This window comes from Loxodonta africana, chromosome 7 (genome assembly GCF_030014295.1).
Source record: "Loxodonta africana isolate mLoxAfr1 chromosome 7, mLoxAfr1.hap2, whole genome shotgun sequence".
NCBI classification, from domain to species: Eukaryota; Metazoa; Chordata; class Mammalia; order Proboscidea; family Elephantidae; genus Loxodonta; species Loxodonta africana.
The window spans coordinates 119,510,030-119,529,437 of NC_087348.1; the positions used below are offsets into that span (position 1 = coordinate 119,510,030).

At 35.6% G+C, this 19,408-nt stretch overlaps 1 protein-coding gene across 1 annotated transcript in view; it reads left to right on the plus strand.

Annotated features, from left to right (window-relative positions):
• The window catches only part of CNTN5 (contactin 5), a 577,721-nt gene that overhangs the window by 81,468 nt on the left and 476,845 nt on the right, over positions 1-19,408 (plus strand). Inside the window, exon 4 of the mRNA XM_064289547.1 lies at positions 16,709-16,804. Within this exon, the coding sequence (XP_064145617.1) occupies positions 16,709-16,804 (96 nt within the window). The remainder of the gene's footprint in view (positions 1-16,708; positions 16,805-19,408) is intronic.

The following is a 19,408-nucleotide window of genomic DNA, read 5'->3' on the forward strand; positions in this document are numbered from 1 at the left end:
GGTCTATTAAAATACGATTCTCTTATCAGCTGTGGAAAAGTCAGTGGATTAAACTTAAATTCTATATTTAATTATAAAAACATTTAGTGAGATGAAAATTCTCACTGAAACTTATTAATTATAATTTGAAGCAAAAATGATCATAATAGTTAATATCATTCTTTATAGACAAACATCTGAGGCATTTCCATTAAAGAAGCAAATATGATACAACGTCTCATCATATAATTTAATATTATGGGCAATGCTTTATGCCATGGTCCATTTTCAAAAAAAAAATATGATTAGTAAATAGATTTATCAGCCCTGCAAAATTCCTGGGAACTGTCTTGTACTCTGGTGCAAAAAAGCTGAAGCAACTATAAACCAAAAATAAAAATCAAAAGACTACTAGTATAATGGGTTAATGAATAATGTGAAAAGTAGTTTTAGTCTCTGAAGAATTTCATCATGTAATTAATGGAAAATTTCCATACAAAAGTAACCTGCTTTCAACAAATGATTTAGCAATGCACTTACCTTTTAAAAAGTCTTCCTATAATTTTGTGGAGATAAATCATACAGAAGCAGAACAGTGCTTGAAATTAAAACAGTTTAATTTGTAAACCACTGCCTTGAAAAATATACACCATTCATTCATTCAACCGATAATTGCTGAATACTTGGCCCAGACAATCACTTGTTTTCTTACCTAAAATAATATGCTTTTTATTTTTCTCACTATTGGTATGCTGCCTAATATGTGAGTTGTTACACGCAATAAACTGACCTCCATAAAATTTGAGAATTATACAAAGGTCGCTTTATATTTTAGTCCACCCTGAATGAAGATCACAAATTAAAACTACCTGAAATAATTGAATGATATAAAAGAAAACACTGATAAGAGGACAGAGGGAGGAGATCTGCTCTAAGGCATGAAGTTTTTAGTCAAGATTTAAAATACCTTGAAAATTGATCACTATTTAGCTGAGTTATGAAATGAAGAAGGTTCCAAAGATTTTTTTCCTTAAACAGGGTGTGAATTATATAGACAGAACTGTTGAGGTTATGGCATTCGTGTAAAAGAAAACAAAATGCAAATCTAGGGTACTTAACTATGCAATAGCAAATGAATGAAGGGAATCAAGGAAGAAAGCAATCTACATCTTAAAACATTTGATCAAGGGTCCAAAGCTGTATGAAATGTTCTACAATACATACGATAGTTGAAAACAACTACAAACACACATATTAGTTTATTAAGGAAAATTCTAGTAAAACCAAAATAAAACTGAAACCACCATTATAGAGATTATCATGCAATTTGGACTGGGTTGGATTTGGGAGGAGAAAATTCATTACTGTGCTAAAATATGCAGGTCCGAGATTGAAAAGTATAATTTTATACCCAGAGAGAAAAAAAAAAAAAAAAATTAAAACTCTACTTACCAGTTAATTTTTTTTTCGTTAAATAATGTGGAATGTTTCTTTGAAATGCATAGTCCACCTGGCTGCTGGGAAGTGCTATTTCATTCTTGCTTTCTCTATTTTATTTATGTGTCATCATAAAACTGTAAAACAATGTAGTCTTGGAAATAAGTGGTATACATTTTTATGCTGATAAAAAACATTGTTTTCCTATTTCTGTCTATCAAGTCTATTATCAAAAGGCAGATTTCAAATTATAAAGTCTGCTAGTTTCCTTTTGTTCCATTGGCTACCCAGTGTAGTAATAGCAGAAACACTGCTGGCACAGTGGTTAAGAGCTACAGCTGCTAACCAAAAGCTCAGCAGTTCACATCCACCAGGCACTCCTTGGAAACTCTATGGGGCCATTCTACTCTGTCCTATAGGGTTGCTGTAAGTCGGAATCGACTCAATGGCAATGGGTGTGTTTTTTTTTTATACTAATAGGTATTAGTCAGGAATATTCTTTCACAAAAATATATAATTGTACATTGAAAATATATTCTGAACAATAGGTTGGAGTTAGAACCATAAATTGTGAGTTAAAATCATGCAATGTTTGACATTTTTGACATCATCTAGTTCCGGTGTAAAAAACCAATTCTCCTTTAAACAATATCTGGCCACAAAAGTGTTCCTATTGGCCTGCAAAGTATTTTTTGTTTGTTTGTTTTGTTTAAGTTTGTATCTGTATAATTATGCCCCTACTCTTCTGTCAGTTTGTCATACTGTAGGGGCTTGCATCTTACTGTGATATTTGAAGCAATGCCACCAGTATTCGAATACCAGCAGGGTCACCCATGGTGGACAGGTTTCAGTTGAGCTTCCAGACCAAGACAGACTAGGAAGAAGGACCTGGTAGTCTACTTCGGAAAAGAATAGTCAGTAAAACCTTATGAATAGCAGCTGAACCTTGTCTGATATAGTGCCGGAAGATGAGCCCCTCAGGTTGGGAGGCATTCAAAAGGTGATTAGGAAAGAGCTGGCTCCTAAAAGTAGAGCCGACCTTAATGACAAGGATGGAATAAAAGTTTCAGGCCCTTCATTTGCTGATGTGACATGACTCAAAATGAGAAGAAACAGCTACAAACACCCATTAATAATCAGAATGTGGAATGTACGAAGCATGAATCTAGGAAAACTGGAAATGATCCAAAATGAAGTGGGATGCATAAAGATTGATATCTTAGGCATCAGTAAACTGAAATGGACTGGTGTTGGCCATTTTGAATGAGACAATCATATGGTCTGCTATGCCAGGAATGATAAATTAAAGAGGAATGATGTTGCATTTATCCTCAAAAAGAATATTTCAAGATCTGTCCTGGAGTACGATGCTGTCAGGGATAGGATTATATCCATATGCCTACAAGGAAGACCAGTTAACACAACTGGTATTCAAATTTACCCACCAACTACCAAGGCCAAAGATGAAGAAACTGCAGATTTTTACCAACTTCTGCAGTCTGAAATTGATTGAATGTGCAATCAGGATGCATTGATAATTACTGGTGATTGGAATGTGAAAGTTGGAAACAAAGAAGAAGGATCAGTAGTTGGAAAGTATGGCCTTGGTAATAGAAATGATGCTGGAGATCTCAGGATTGAATTTTGCAAGACCAAAAATTTCTCCATTGCAAATACCTTTCGTCAACAACATAAACGGTGACTATACATGAGGACCTCACCAGACAGAACACACAGGAATCAAATTGACTACATCTGTGGAAAGAGAAAATGGAAAAGCTCAATATCCTCAGTCAGAACAAGGCCAGGGACTGATTGAGGAACAGACTATTAATTGCTCATATGCAAGTTCTAGTTTAAGCTGGAGAAAATTAGAATAAGTCAACAAGAGCCAAAGTACAACCTTGAGTATATCCTACCTGAATTTAGAGAACATCTCAAGAATAGATTTGGCGCACTGAACATGGAATGACATCGAGGATATCGTACATGAAGAAAGCAAGAGGTCCTTAAAAAGAAGAAAGAAAGAAGAGACCTAAATGGATGTCAGAAGAGACTCTGAAACTTGGTCTTGATCGACCAGTAGCTAAACCAAACGGAAGAGGTGATGAAGTAAAAGAGCTAAACAGAAAATTTCAAAGGGCATCTCGAGAAGACAAAGTAAAGTATTATAATGAAATAGGCAAAGACCTGGAGTCAGAAAACTAAAAGGAAAGAACACTCTTGGCATTTCTCAAGCTGAAAGAACTGAAGAAAAAATTCAAGCCTCAAGTTGCAATATTGCAGGATTCAATGGGCAAAATATTAAACAACACAGGAAGTATCAAAAGAAGATGGAAGGAATACAGAATCACTATCCCAAATAGAACTGGTCAGTGTTCAGCCATTGCAGGAGGTAGCATATGATCAAGAACTGATGGCACTAAAGATCCAAGCTGCACTGAAGGCATTGCCAAAAAACAAGTCTCCAGGAATTGATGGAATGCTAATTGAGATGTTTCAACAAATTGATGCAGCACTGGAAATGCTCACTCATCTATGCCAAGAAATCTGGAAGACAGCTACCTGGCAAACTGACTGGAAGAATTCGTATTTATGCCTATTCCCAAGAAAGGTGATCCCACTGAATGTGGAAATTATCAAACAATATCATTAATATCACATGCAAGTAAAGTGTTGCTGAAGATCATTCAAAAGCATCTGCCAGAAATTCAAGCTGAATTCAGAAGAGAACAGGGAACCAGGGATACCGTTGCTGATGTCAGTTGCATCATGGCTGAAAGCAGAGAATACCAGAGAGACGTTTATCTGTGTTTCATGCAAAGGCATTCAACAGTGTGGATCATAACAAATTATGGAAAACATTACAAAGAATGGGAATCCCAGAACACTTAATTGGACTCACGAAGCTGTACATAGATCAAGAGGCAGTTGTTTGAACAGAATAAGGGAATACTGCATGGTTTAAAATCAGGAAAGTTGTATGTCAGGGTTGTATTCTTTCACTATACTTACTCAATCTGTATACTGAGCAAATAGTCTCCTAAGCAGGACTGTATGAAAAAGAGCGGGGGTATCAGGATTGGAGGAAGACTCATTAACAACCTGTGTTATGCAGATGACACACCCTTGCTTGCTGAAAGTGAAGAGGACTTGAAGCACTTACTGATGAAGATCAAAGACTACAGACTTCAGTATGGATTACAACTTTCTAAAAATTTGCTTATCATCTACCTTCCGTCTCAGCTAAAGATTAAAATGATATACACATGATGATTTTGTAATTAACATAATTTAGTCTTGAGTGGAATTCTACTCTGTAAATAGCATTAAAATACATAGTTTTTTTAGTGTTATCTGTCAAATTCAAGATACGGATCTCATAAAATTATAATATTGAAAAGATACAATGGCATACTATTTGATAAAATATCTCAAGGTACTAGAATTCCTGAAGTATAAGTAAAAGCTAAAGAGAAACATGCAATTGTTCTATTAATTCATTTATTTGATTATTATTTATCCGGTACCTACTGCACTAGCCATTATTTTAAGCAGTGACATGACAAAATGCCCATTTCCAAGAAGATTACATTCTAATGAGTTGGGAGAGAAGACAGTAAATTTAAAAACTCATTATTATATAATATGTCAGGTGGTATGTTATGAATGAAGAATAAGAATTAGCAGAACAGAAAAGGGGAGGGGGAAAGGAAGAACCTAGTGATTAAAGAAATCCTCTCTGCAAAGGTAACATTCCAGCAGAGACTTGAACAATGTTAGAGAGATTAATACAAACATTAAGAAAGAGAGTATTCCTGGCAAAGGGAACAGCTGGAACAAGGATCTAGGGATATTATGATGAACAAAGCAAACCAAAATCTCTGTTCTCACAGAACTTACATTCTAGTGGAGAGACAGGCAATAGACAAGAGTAGGAGTAAATAATGGAGGATAAGTGACAAACAGAAAAATTAATTAGAGAAGGAAAATAGGATGGTGGTGGGGTTTCCCTTTTAGGTAAGATGTCAATGGAAGATCTTTCTATGAAGGTGACATTAAGATAAAGACCTAAAGGAAGTGAAGGTGAAAGCCACAATTTTATTTGGGGCAAAAGTGTTCTAGTTGGAGGAAGCAACGAGCACAAAGGTCCTGAGGTAGGAGAGCACCTAGTATATTTGATTGAAAGCAAGAAAGCTAGCTAGTGTGCTAGAACGGAATAGTGAAAGAAGAGCATAGTAGAAGATGGTGTGAAAGAGGCAATGAAAGGTAGACCGTCTAGGGCCTGCAGGCCACTGTAAATAGTTTATAGATTTTACACTAAGATTGGAAGTCATTTAGGGCATATAATCTCACTTAGTTATAAAAGAATCACCCTGGCTGTTGTTCTAACAATAGACTGAAATAGGGCAAAGGAAGACCAGCTGGACGACTACCACAGCAATCTAAGTAAGAAACAACCAGGCAAAACCTGTAGAGATGGTTAGAATTTGTTGGATTCTGGATATATTATGAAATAGTACCCACAGGATTTTCTTATGAATTGTATATAGGATGTGAGAGAAATACAGGAAAAGCATTTTACTTTTGGAATTTTGGCCTTAAGACATGAAAGAATAGAATTATCATTTATTCTGTGGGGAAATGTTATAGGAAGGGTAGGTTGGTGGGTAGAAATTGGAAACTCCATTAGGATATGTTAAGTTTGCAAATACTATTAAATATCCAAATGGAAATGTCAGCAAACAGTATATATATATATATATATGTCTATAGCTCAACGAATGTGTTCAGGAAGAACAGAATTTGGGAATTCTTCATAATATGTGTGATTTTTAAATCTAAGGGCTAGATAACTTTGAGTGTGAGTGTATACTGCAAAGATAAAAGATCCAAGGACTAAGCCTGGGGCCTTAAATTTTTAAGTAACAGGGAGATGAGGAGGTATAAACTAATGAAAGTGAAGAGGAGAGGTCAGTGAAGTAGGAGAGGTTCAAGTGAATTATTTTCAGAGTAAGGGACTGGTAAACCCAAAGATTGCTTCAGGTCAAGTAGATGAGGACTGAGGAATTAATCATTAAATAGCATATTGGTGGAGTGGTAGGGACACAGCCTGGTTTGAGAGCCTTTGAAGAAAATTGGAGTTTTGTTGCAGAGGAAGAGAACAAAAACGCAGTTGTACCAGGAGGGGGAAATGGGATCAAAAAAGATAATTTTTTTTCCTACCTCTATTCCCTCGACCTTTGGAGAAACACCAGTGTTGGTTGCTAGCACAAACAGTTCATTCATACTAAATAGATGGAAGATGTGATAAGACCAAATGCAGGTAGATTGATAGCTATTGTGGTGGAACCACGAGTTGACTTCCTCAGGAAGCTGACTCTGAGATAGTTTAGTGCAAATGATGGTTATTAAGAAGTGCCCTTGGAATCAACCTCAGTGGAAGATGAAGGAAACAGAAGCAGGAGTGGGCAGGAGGATAATTCAAGCTATAATGCAGTCCCAACATCAGTCTCACCCAACCCACGAAGGAGCTCTAAAGATAGAATGGCCTGTCTAGGATACCAGGAATTGGGCTGAGGCTGTCAGGTCATTATCCTCTCTCACGGATTAATCAATATCTGTGTGCTGCCAAGAAGGGCGGCATAACCTTGGGTGAGGTGGCCCTCTTTAGCAGAGACTGCCCCTGAAGTGTTTGACATTTGAAGGTTGTTTGTCAATAAAACTTCCAACAGTTGGGGCAACCAGTCCTTTATAGAAAGGGGATCCAGGACACATATCACAGGGTCCACCACAGGTGGGATATACATAAGTTGCCTTTTGATTGGTTTTATTTTCTCATTGAAAAAAGAGGGAGGAAGTGGGAGGCAGGAACAGGAGGTTGTTTTGAGAGGGAGTAGATGTGAAATAATTGTCTAGGGGATTTTCAGAGAGCACAAAATCTATCCGAAATCCATGATCATGAAATAACTCATCATAGTTGATGTTTTTCTCCACCCACATTCAGTTGCCCAAAAACAGAGTAGAATAGTCAGATTCTGTTTAACGAAGGTTGAAGTTGTGCAAGCAGAATAAGATGGAGGGAGAAATGGGTAAGGACTTGTGGTTGTAGGCAAGGAGGTAACTGTATAATAAAGTATTATAAAATATAAGCTAGCTAAAGAGGGTAGTTAGACCTGAGAGTTTGAAGGACAGAGAAAAAGATTAATGAGTTACAGAAATTTATGTACTAAATGACTTGTTAGTTTTACTAAGTGGTACCTCCCCATCACTATGGATCTTTAATACTCGAAATTCCTTTACAGACTCTGTCCCTCTTTTTTTTTTTTTTGTAGTGCTCAGTCTAACAATTTCCTAAGAATTTTATGGATTAAGACTGATCTGAGTTTGGAAAAAAAGAAACTGAATTTAGAAGGGAATAAATAAGAATTATCCATTTAACTGCTTGTGTGGAAGTCAGGAATTTAGTCAAATATATAGAACCTCTTGTGGAGCCCTGGTAGTACAGTGGTTAAGAGTTCAGCCACTAACCAAAAGGTCGGCATTTCAAATCTACCACCTGCTCCTTGGAAACCCTATGGGGCAGTTCTACTCTGTCCTATAGGGTCACTAGGAATCCAAATCGACTCAACGGCAATGGGTTTTTTGGGGTTTTGTATAGAACCTCTACCAGGGTTCATAGATTATCTTTACACAGGTCAAATACACTAATATACAACACTCACGTTTGAGATTATTTTGCAATATATGTTATTTGCTGCTGAAGTAGCTTTTTGTAACACATCAAGATACCAACCAAAAAATCTAAAAAAAAACTTTTATCACAACACTGTAGATAATTTATCTTTTAACAAAAGCAATTACAATTTACTCTATCATTTACAATGCAGTTAAAATTGTCTCTTTCAAGGCAAACGTGAGCTTGATTGCTTTGGTTTCCCCTTTACAATCAGTGAAATCTTTGGCTGGATGATTCATATCTGATATATGTAAAGTGAAAATGTCAAGTCATAGCAAAAGATATTCATCTGACCTGTTTTATATCAAGTCATAGCAAAAGATATTCATCTGACCTGTTTTATATATAAAAAAAATAAAACCAGAGTTAAAATGGAGCTGAAGAAAGTTTCGTTAGAACTTGTCATTATCTCTTACAGATTTAACTCACCACATCTCCAGTTGTATCTTAATTCAATTCTTATCTTTATGTAATAGATGGGAGTATATTTTTGAGATACCTATAATTAGGTATCAAGTGATATTCTCTAGAGACCAGTTTTCTTAAATAATTAACACTTTTACAAGGTGATATGATAACCTATTTACAGATAACTTATATCAAACATTTAAAAGAATTGTAACATTATCTCATGTGGTGTAATAGGAAAATGTTTAAGAAAGAAATAACTACTGATTGAAAACATTCTAAATTAAGAGCATCAAAATAACTCTGGATTAAAAATATGTTAGTTCTATAACTGAATTAGTCATCTAGAAGGACCAAATCCTTACTCAATGTGAGCTGTTTTTTTTTTTCTCATTACTTAACCTTAGTGAATGCCAGTGTCCTCATCAATCAATGAGGATAATAAGCCCTGCCCTATCTGCTTATAAATTGATTACTGGCTTACAAATTCATACTTGCCAGTAAACCACCACAAATCCTCACGTGCCTATGGCTTCCAGTCAAGTTGACAGTTAACAAATTTTTATTTTACTAAATACTGTTAACAACCCTGCTTGCTGTAGAGTATCTTATGGCAGCCTGTACATGCAAACGACTATAGATTAGAAGATACTAATTTATTTCTGTCTCAAAAACAACATAAAGATTTTTTTTTTCTATTCAGCATTAATTTGCTTATCTCCATGTCTTTCGTCTGTTATACATGACCATTTACAGGTTTTTTAAGAAGAGATCCTTATGAAAATTATTTCCAAATTCTGAAAACAAATTTGGTCTGACTTCCAAATGTTGAATTGCTTTTGCCCTAATATACTTTTTAAAAAACTTGGCATCAATGACACCGAGCTTGATATGCCAACTCACTACTTGTCAACTGTGTGACTGAAGTGATCCATTTACTTTTCACTTAAGTTTAATAATCTTTAAAACAGAAACTGAAATCTAATTACTGTGAGTAATTTAATGTCTCTAAATTACGTTTCAGAATGTCTGGCACGGAGTATCTAGTAACTACTGCGATTTTTACTTATCCATTTCCTTTTATTTCCCCTTTATTTTCGGACATTTTGGACGCGGTCCCTCAATGTGTTTTACAGGAGATTTACTTGGGACCAAAAAAAAAAAAAGAAAATCTTATGATTATAAAAAAAAAAAAAATTTTTTTTATGATTATCTGCTTAACCCTGATGATAATAACAACAATAACAAATACAAATGCTTAAAGACTTTAATACACAATCACTTTGCAAGTGACACAGCAAATAACAAATCGATATTTGAAAACATGTCAGTCATTTTCAGAGAAATCACGGAATTTAAAAAGAGAAACCTCAGAAAGAGCACTCAGCTCAGTTGCCCTATTTTACATATAACAAATCTGATACCCAAACATCACCAAGGAGTGAAAACAAATAAAACTCAAGTCTCTGACACCTCCTTCAATATGGTTTGCCTTTTTCAAAAGTTTCACAAAATCCCAATTTCGTGAAAACCGTTAGAAATTATAACAAATTAGATCTGCATTTATAGCATTTTCAAAGTTATGGAGAATTAATTGAGAATGTCTAGAACATTGACAGTCTAAAATTTTCTAGAACCGCTTACAGGATAAATGTGTAGTCAAAAAAAAAAAGGGCACCTCAAAATGAACGCTGTATTTCCATCTCTTCTCCCATCCTGACTCACAACTCCCATAAGCCTAATATTGCCACTTACTCAGAACATATTTGAGATTAGCGGATTTAAGCCCAGGAAGAAGATGGACCACAGCACTTCATTATGAACAAAAACAACAAAAAAAATGAAACAAACCCAGTGCTGCCCAGTCGATCCCAACTCATAGCGACCCTGTAGGCATTATGAATAGTATAACATTTATTCTCCCCTCAAATAACTAAATCAACTGTCATGAGATGAGGGTCTGGAATTCCTCACGTGCTTTCTTTACTCCCAGTTTCTTGCACCCAGTTTCTTGCACCCTGTTTCTTGCCAACACTTTAAAATAATTCTCTTTTTTTAAAAACATTTTTGCAGATGTATGTTTATGTGTTTGTGTGTGTGTATTTCTCTTAAACATAAGTTATACATCTATATATAAATGAACGTACATTTGTCCTTGTGTCAGTTGCAATAAAATAAATCAAAGCCCTGATTTATAAACATTTGTGCTTTTTTTAAAATTTGTCTACTTGATATCAAGAACTTATAATCTATTAAAATAATGAGATAAACACCCAAACTACAAGCATATCCATTGAAGGATTTCTCAGTTCCCTGTTGAGTCCCTCCAAAGAACATAACTGCTTTCTGTTTACAAGGAGATACAAAGCACCAACTTAATTTTTACTCAGACTATTCTCTCTAGCCTCCATTCCCAGCCTAACCAAGAATTTTTCACATAAATCATCCTGCCTTAGATCAACCTGAATCTTTCCCAGCATAAGGATCACCTGTACATTACACCATTACACATAGTAATGTTTCATATTTTTTTTACCTAGGAGGAAGGAATTAAATGAGAAAAGTACATTCTCCATAGAAGTACAGATTTCTCTAGATGTCTTTTTAAAATTAAAAAAAAATCTATTCACACTTGAAAATATCCATTTATTTTTGTGCTGCTGGTGTTATAGTTCTCTAGGAAATAATGACACAGAGACAATTCCATGAGGAAATGTTAATTGTACTGATACTAATGGTTGACACAAAATAAAGCAGTTACGGCTGAATGTTATCTTTTGGGTCATTGTAATCTCAAAACACAATTCAAATCATAATTATTCTACAATTTTTTTTTCTTTTTTGTGTGTATGATTTCTAGGTCATCCTGTGCTTCAGTCTCTCTAAAATAGTCATTAATTTGGGACTATGCTCTATTAAGATATTCTTTTAAATAGAATAAATTGATTTGAAATGTCATCATAAGCATAATATAAATGCAATAAGTGTATTGAAAGCTACATATATACTTTTTAAAAATCTTTAAAGAAATTCTGTTAAAATAAATTGATATCCAACTAGCCTCCCAGAATTTATAAACCCAATGAGGATGAAGAGAGAAAACTAAAATTACAAAATCCCTAAGGCGATATTCTAGCCTTACCAGAAACCACTGTCTCATTATATAATTCCTGCATACTCTTTCTAAGAGTAGAGTCAAAGGAAGTAAAATTAGAAACCTTTCCATGCTTTGTTTTCATACTGAAATCATTTGTTAGAAAAAAGACAATCTCTATCCCTAAGGATTAATTGCATATAACTTAAAGTCATAAAAAAAACCCCGTTGTCTTCGAGTCGATTCCGACTCATAGCAATCCTATAGGACAGAGTAGAACTGCCCCACAGAGTTTCCAAGGAGTGCCTGGTGGATTCGAACTGCCAACCTTTAGTTAGCAGACATAGCGCTTTACTGCTATGCCACCAGGGCTTCCACTTGAAGTCATAAGTCACATATATTCAAATATGAACAAACTCAATTTTTACTATACAGGTTAGTTTGCATGTTTTGTAAACAACAACAATCAGAGTAGAATTAGGACTGTTTTTTGGTTTTTTTTTCCCTATATTGGCCTCAGTAAAGGCAATGTTATAGTAACACATGTTATCTTTCTCTTTTCTCTTGCCACATGGGGGAAATCTAAATGATTTAAAATGTAAAATAGAACTATGTGTAAACTCCTAAATTCTTTCTTAAAAAATGAATACTTCTCTGATTATTTATTGGCATCATGCCTTCAGTGTTTATTAGTCCTTCATGATATTGGATGTATTTAAGATGATTTGATTGTCAATTCAGCAAATAAGCAAATTGTTGTCCATCTCTAAAAAAAAAAAAAAGGATCCACTTTAGGATATTAAAGATTTATTTCCGCCACTCGTCTGTCAGTTTGTTGTATTATAGTGCTTGTGTGGTGCTGAGATGCTGGAAGCTATGCCACTGGTGTTTCAAATACCATCAGAGTCACCTATGGAGGACAGGTTTCAGAGAAGCAGAGGTTCCAGACTAAGAAAGACTAGGAAGAAGCATGTGGCAATCTACTTCAAAACCAAATTGGCCAGTGAAAACCTTATGAATACCAGTGGACCATTGTCTGATACAGTGCCAGATGAGACCCTCATGTTGGAAAGCACTCAAAATAAAATTGGGGAAGAGCTGCCTTTTAAAGGAGAGTCAAACTTAATGACGTGAATGGAGTCAAGCTTTCAGAACCTTCATATGCTGATGTGACATGACTCAAAATGAGAAGATCTGCTGCAAATTTCCATTAATAATCAGGATGCGGAATCCAGGAAAATGAAATGGAACGTATAAATAGCAGTTTCCTAGCCATTAGCAAGCTGAAATGGACTGGTATTGGCTGTTTTGAATCAGACAATCATATGGTCTACTATGCTGGGAATAACAAATTGAAGAGGAATGGTGTCACATTCATCATCAAAAAGAATCCTTCAGGATCTGTTCTGAAGTACAATCCTTTCAATGATAAAATAATATCCATATATCTACAAGGAAGACCATTTAATACAACTATTATTCAAATTTATGCATCAACGATGAAGGCCTTGGATGAAGATACTGACTATTTTTTACCAACTTCTGTAGTCTGAAATTGATGAAACATGCAATCAAGATGCATTGATAATTACTGGTGATTGGAATGTGAAAGTTAGGAACACAGAAGAAGGATCAGTAGTGGGAAAATATAGCCTTGCTGATAGAAACAGCGCCAGAGATTGCATGATAGAATTTTGCAAGACCAACAACCTATTCATTTGGAATACGTTTCTTCAACAGAATAAACGGTGACCATACACATGGACCTCACTGAATGGGATACACAGGAATCAAATTGACTACATCTGTGAAGAGTTGATGAAGAAGCTCAGTATCATCAATCAGAGCAAGGCCAGGAGCTGACTACAGGACAGATCATCTATTGCTTGCCTGCAAGTTCAAATTGAAGCTGGAGAAAATTAAAACAAGTCCAAGAGAGCCAAAGTACACCTTGAGTATATCCCACCTGATTTTAAAGACCATCTCGAGAATAGATTTGGCTCATGAAAAAACAACTGAAGACCAGACGAGCTGTGGGATAAATCAAGGACATCATACATGAAGAAAGCAAATGGTCATTAAAAAGAAATGAAAGAAAAAAAAAAGACCAAAATGATGTCAGAAGAGACTTTGAAGCTTGTTCTTGAACACAGAGTAGCTAAAGTGAAAGAAATGATGAAGTAAAAGAACTGAACAGAAGATTTCAAAGGCAGATTCGCCAAAACAAAGTAAAGTATTATAATGAAATGTGCAAAGACCTGGAGTTAGAAAACCAAAATGGAATCCTGCAGGCAATTCTCAGGCTGAAAAACTGAAGAAAAAGATTAAGCCTCAAGTTGCGATATTGAAGGATCCTATGGGCAAAATACTGAAAAACACAGGAAGCATCAAAAGAAGATGAAAGGAATACACAGCATCACCATACCAAAAAGAATTGTTCGATGTTCATCCATGTCAGGAGGAAACATATGATCAGGAACTGATGGTAATGAAGAAAGAAGTTCAAGCTGCACCGAAGGCACCGGCAAAAAACAAGGCTCCAGGAATTAACGGAATACCAATTGAGATGTTTCAAAAATGGATGTAAGGCTGGAATTGCTCAATAATCTATGCCGAGAAATTTGGAAGACAGTCACCTGGCCACTAACTGAAAGAGATCCGTATCTCTGCCCATTCCAAAGAAAGGCGATCCAGCAGAATAGGGAAATTATTGAACAATATCATTAATATTTCACAAATGTAAAATTTTTCTGAAGACAATTCAAAAGCAGTTGTAGCAGTACATTGATAGGAAACTGCCAGAAATTCAAGCCAGATTCAGAAGAGGACATGGAATGACAATATCATTGCTGATGTCAGATGGATCCTGGCTGAAAGCAGAAAACACCAGAAAGAGGTTTGCCTGTGTTTTATTGACTATGCAAAGGAATTTAACTCTGTGGATCATAACAAGCTATGGGTAACATTGCAAAGAATAGGAATTCCAGTACACTTAATTGTGCTCATGAGGAACCTGTAGACAGATCAGGAGGCAGTTATTCGATGAGAACTAAGGGATACTGCGAGGTTTAAAATCAGGGAAGGTGTGTCAGGGTTGCATCATTTCACTATACTTATTCAATCCGTATGCTGAGCAAATAATCCAAGAAGCTGGACTATGTGAAGAAGAATGTGGCATCAGGATTGGTGGAAGGCTCATTAACTAATTGTGATATGCCGATGATATAACCTTGCTTGCTGAAAGTGAAGAAGACTTGAAGCACTTACAGATGAACATCAAAGACTACAGTATGGATTACACCTCAACATAAAGAAAACAAAAATCCTCATAACTGGACCAATAAGCAATATCAAGAAAAACAGAGAAAAAAAAATTGAAGTTGTCAAGGATTTCATTTTATGCGGATTCACAATGCCCACGGAAGCAGCAGTCAAGAAATTGAACAACATTTTGCATTGGGCAAATCTGCTCCAAGAGATCTCTTTAAAGTGTTAAAAATCAAAGATGTCAGTTTGAGGACTAAGGTGTGCCTGACCCAAGCCATGGTATTTTCAGTCACCTTATATGCATGTGACAGCTTGACAATGAATAAGGAAGAAGAATTGTTGCCTTTGAATTATGATGGTGGCAAAGCAAGAAGAATAAACAAATATGTCTTGGAACAAGTACAGCCAGGATGCTCCTTAGACGGGAGGATGGTGAGACTTTGTCTCAAGTACTTTGGACATGTTACCAGGAGGGACCAGTCCCTGGACAAGGACATCATGCTTGATAAAGTAAAAGATCAGCAAAAAAGAGGAAGACCCTTAATGAGATGGATTGATGCAGTGGCTGTAGCAATGGTCTCAAACATAGCAACTATTGTGAGGATGGCACAGGACTGGGCAATGTTTTGTTCTATTGCATATAGGGTCTTTATGAGTCACAACTGACTCAAAAGGACTTAACAGCAACATTTTCTTCTTTCCCATTCATTATCTTTCCTTGAATGTTTACTCTCATAATTTGTTAGATTAATAAACATTAAATTTGAGAGCCTACCTTGTATAAATATGAAATATACTATTTTTTCCTAAATAAAAGATTTAAGATAATTCTGTTTTAGAAGCATTTGTCACCATGGAAACATGGCTATAGACCCAAGATTATGGAACAATGCTAAATTAAAAAAATATTGAACTACCATCTGTAAGAAAACTATTCTAAGAATCATGTCATTTGTCAACCCAACCCAAAAAAGGGGAAGGGGACATATGTACTGAGATATCAATAGACTAATAAGCAATAATAGAAATGCAAATAAAGTTTTGCATTATTCATTTTTGGACCACTCTCTTTTTAGGGGAGTCTTTTCAAATTGTGTAAATGCAACATAATTAAAGGAAAGGCAAGTGAATCTTGATGTTGTAATTCCTTATACAAGTAAGTGTATTCTGATAGCTGTAATACTCGCAGAGTAATCAAAAGAGATGAGTATAGTTAATTCGTACAGACCGTTTTAGGCTTCCATAAAGTGAAAGTAACATGACTTTCTCATCCACATTTATAGAAAAATAATACTTTATATCCTCATCATATTTTGTTAGAGCACAGAAGCCTCTCTAATTTGGCAAATTCATGCTTGTTTTTACACACCATTCCTGTAACGAGGCAGTAGGCTGGACACCAAGCACTCCTAACCACCTCCATTTCTCTTTTCACTATGCACAAATGGGTTTTATTGGCAAGAGAAAAATCAATATGTAGGAAATATTATAAAGGAATAAAAGAACAATGTAATGTGTTGTGAATGCTGTATTGTCTAATTTTTTCCTACACTGGCAATCTGCATGCCATATTAATAGGAATAAAGAGTGTGCATATAATCTGAATATCGTGATATTTAAAATAAGATGGTATAGATTTATTTTTAAGGCTCTCCTATCACTGCTTATCAAACAAAAAGAAACCCCGTCAGGATAATGGGTGAAAAGTAAATACAAGTTACAATAGCAGTAATTCTTTAAATTCATTTTTTACCTTGCATCTAAATGCTGTGTTATGTTGACAGATCTGGGAAATTTTAGTGGCCGGACAAGAAGTGCAGTCTCTGTGAGGGAAGGCCAGGGGGTTGTTCTGATGTGCTCTCCTCCGCCTCATTCACCAGGTACAGTGGGATCCCATATTCTCTATTGCTGCTGCTCTCTTTGAATGTATGCTCATTCTTTTAGACAGTGTATTGACTGGGGAACATACCTTGTGACATATACATGGTTTCCTTGACATGTATCAGAGTACCAGATGAGTAATTAAAGGTCATATGCTCTAAATGCCATTGGACAGGAAACTGAGCACCTATGATAACATTGTTTTATTGCCATTCTGTTTACTTGTCATGGCTATGTCTCTGCCTGCCACCAGTGAGAAATATATTGCCTGCAGCACAAGGAAAATGATGAGCTAAGAGAGTAGAAAGTTTTCAAAATTGTTTGGAGTGTCAGAGTTGAGTTAACTGAATACCAGTGTGCATCCTGTGTCAGAAGATAAGCTGGAAACTTGGTTGTTTACGGTGGTGTTTTCCACACTGAAACAAAAATTGCTAAGAAACTATTTTTTTTTTGAGTTTTGGAACAAAACTATGATTTACTTACTGTTTCATTTTTTTTGGTCACTTGAACTCTTGCTCGTAAATATCATGGCAACAGGTACATATTTCACGGGGTTTGGGAAGCAAAATAGTAAACTATGCTCAGATTAATTATATGTCCTTTTGCCAGCTCACAGATAATTGTTTATTTTGTTTGAGTCCTATAATTTGAGATGAGCATCACTTTGTATCTCAGCTTAACTTTCCTAAAATACTATTTATAATTTAAGAGAGACCAGTACCAATTGAAAAGAGAGATGATAGAGGTAGATAGAGATCAAGATGGAAATGGAGATAGAAAAAGAGGGAGAAAAAGAGAGATCATACCAAACATCTATGTATTTCTATCTAAAAAAATCGTGAAGACCTTAGAATTAACAACTGGAAACAGAATTTAAGGTTCTGGTTTCTCAGCCAATGTTTAATTAGTGTTTTAATTGGTTTCTCAACCAGTTTTTAATTCTCTTTAATTATTGTGAAAGTCATATTTATTTCAAGATTATATTGTCCATGTAGGAACAGGGCCAGATTTGGTTCTATTGTGAATAATTCTTATCATAAATAACAAAAGAACATGAATCGGTTTTTGTAAAATTTCTTTCCTTTTTATGACAGTCCTTCCAATTTTCTTTCAATTGAGAGAAAAGTAAACTATGTTTCAACAGGGAAATATTTTTTAAAACAAATTTCTTTGAAACCAAGATAATAATCACTGTAAGGAAAAATTCTCCAGTTGCATTCACCCTTATTCTATGTCGATCCAGTCATGCCAATCTTTCTGTGAGCAGTTTGGAGAATTTACAGTAAGCATAGCTAGCCTTACCTATATTTGATTCCAATTTAGATTCTTTCAAGTAAAATGTTTTACTTTTTTTAATTTTACTGTGCTTTAGGTGAAAGTTTACAGCACAAATCAGTTTCTCATTCAAAAATTTATGCACAAATTGTTTCGTGACATTGGTTACAATCCCCATATTATGTCTACATTCCCCCTTTCCACCCCCAGGTTCCCAGTGCCCATTTGTCCAGTTTTCCTGTCCCTTCCTGTCTTCTCATCTTTGCTTTTGGGCAAGTATTGCCCACTAGGTCTCACGTACTTGATTGAATTAAAAAGCACATTTCTCACATGTTATTGCTTGTTTTGTAGGCCTGCTAATCTTTGGCTGGAAAGGTGGACTTTGGGAGTGGCTTCAGTTTTCAATTAGCAGGGTACCTGGGGACCACTGTCTCAGGGATTTCTGCAGTCTCTGTTAGACAAGAAAGTCTGGGGTTTTTTTGTTTGTTTGTTTTTTGTGACTTGGAATATTTTTCTGCATTTTTTTTCCCCTACTTTGTCAGGGACCCTCTACGGTAATTCCTGTCTGAGCTATCAGTGGTGGTAGCCACCAGGGCACCATCTAGTTCTGTGCTCAGGCTGGTGGATGGTTTGGTTCATGTGGTCCATTAGTCCTTTGGATTAATGTTTTCCTTGTGTCTTTGCTTTTCTTCATTCTCCTTTCTTTATGAACTATGTTATGGCAACTGGCCTAGATATCCCCTGAGACCACAGTCCCCAGCTCTCAGTACCAGAAACTCAGTCCATCAAGGTATTTGGAGTTGTCTAGGAAGCTTCTATGACTTTGCCTAGGTCAAGTTGTGCTAACTTCCCCTGTATTGTGTGTTGTCTTTTCCTTAACCAAAATTAATACTTGTCTACTATCTAATTAGTGATTTCCCCTCCCCACACCTCCTCATAACCATCAAAGATTATTTTTTTCTGTGTGTAAACCTTTTCTTGGGTTTTTATAAGAGTGGTCTCATGCAGCATTTGTCCTTTTGTGATTTCTCTTATTTTACTCAGTATAATACCCTCCAGATTGACCCAAGTTGTGAGATGTTTCACAGATTCATCATTGTTCTGTGTCATTGAATAGTACTCCATTGTGTGTATGTACCATAGTTTGTTTATCCATTCATCTGTTGTTGGGCACCTAGGTTGTTTCCATCTTTTTGCTATTGTGAATAATGCTACAGTGTACATGGATGTGCATATCTCTATTCATGTAACAGCTCTTATTTCTCTAAGATGTATACCTAGGGATTGCTGGATCCTGTGGTATTTCTATTTCTAGCTTTTTAAGGAGG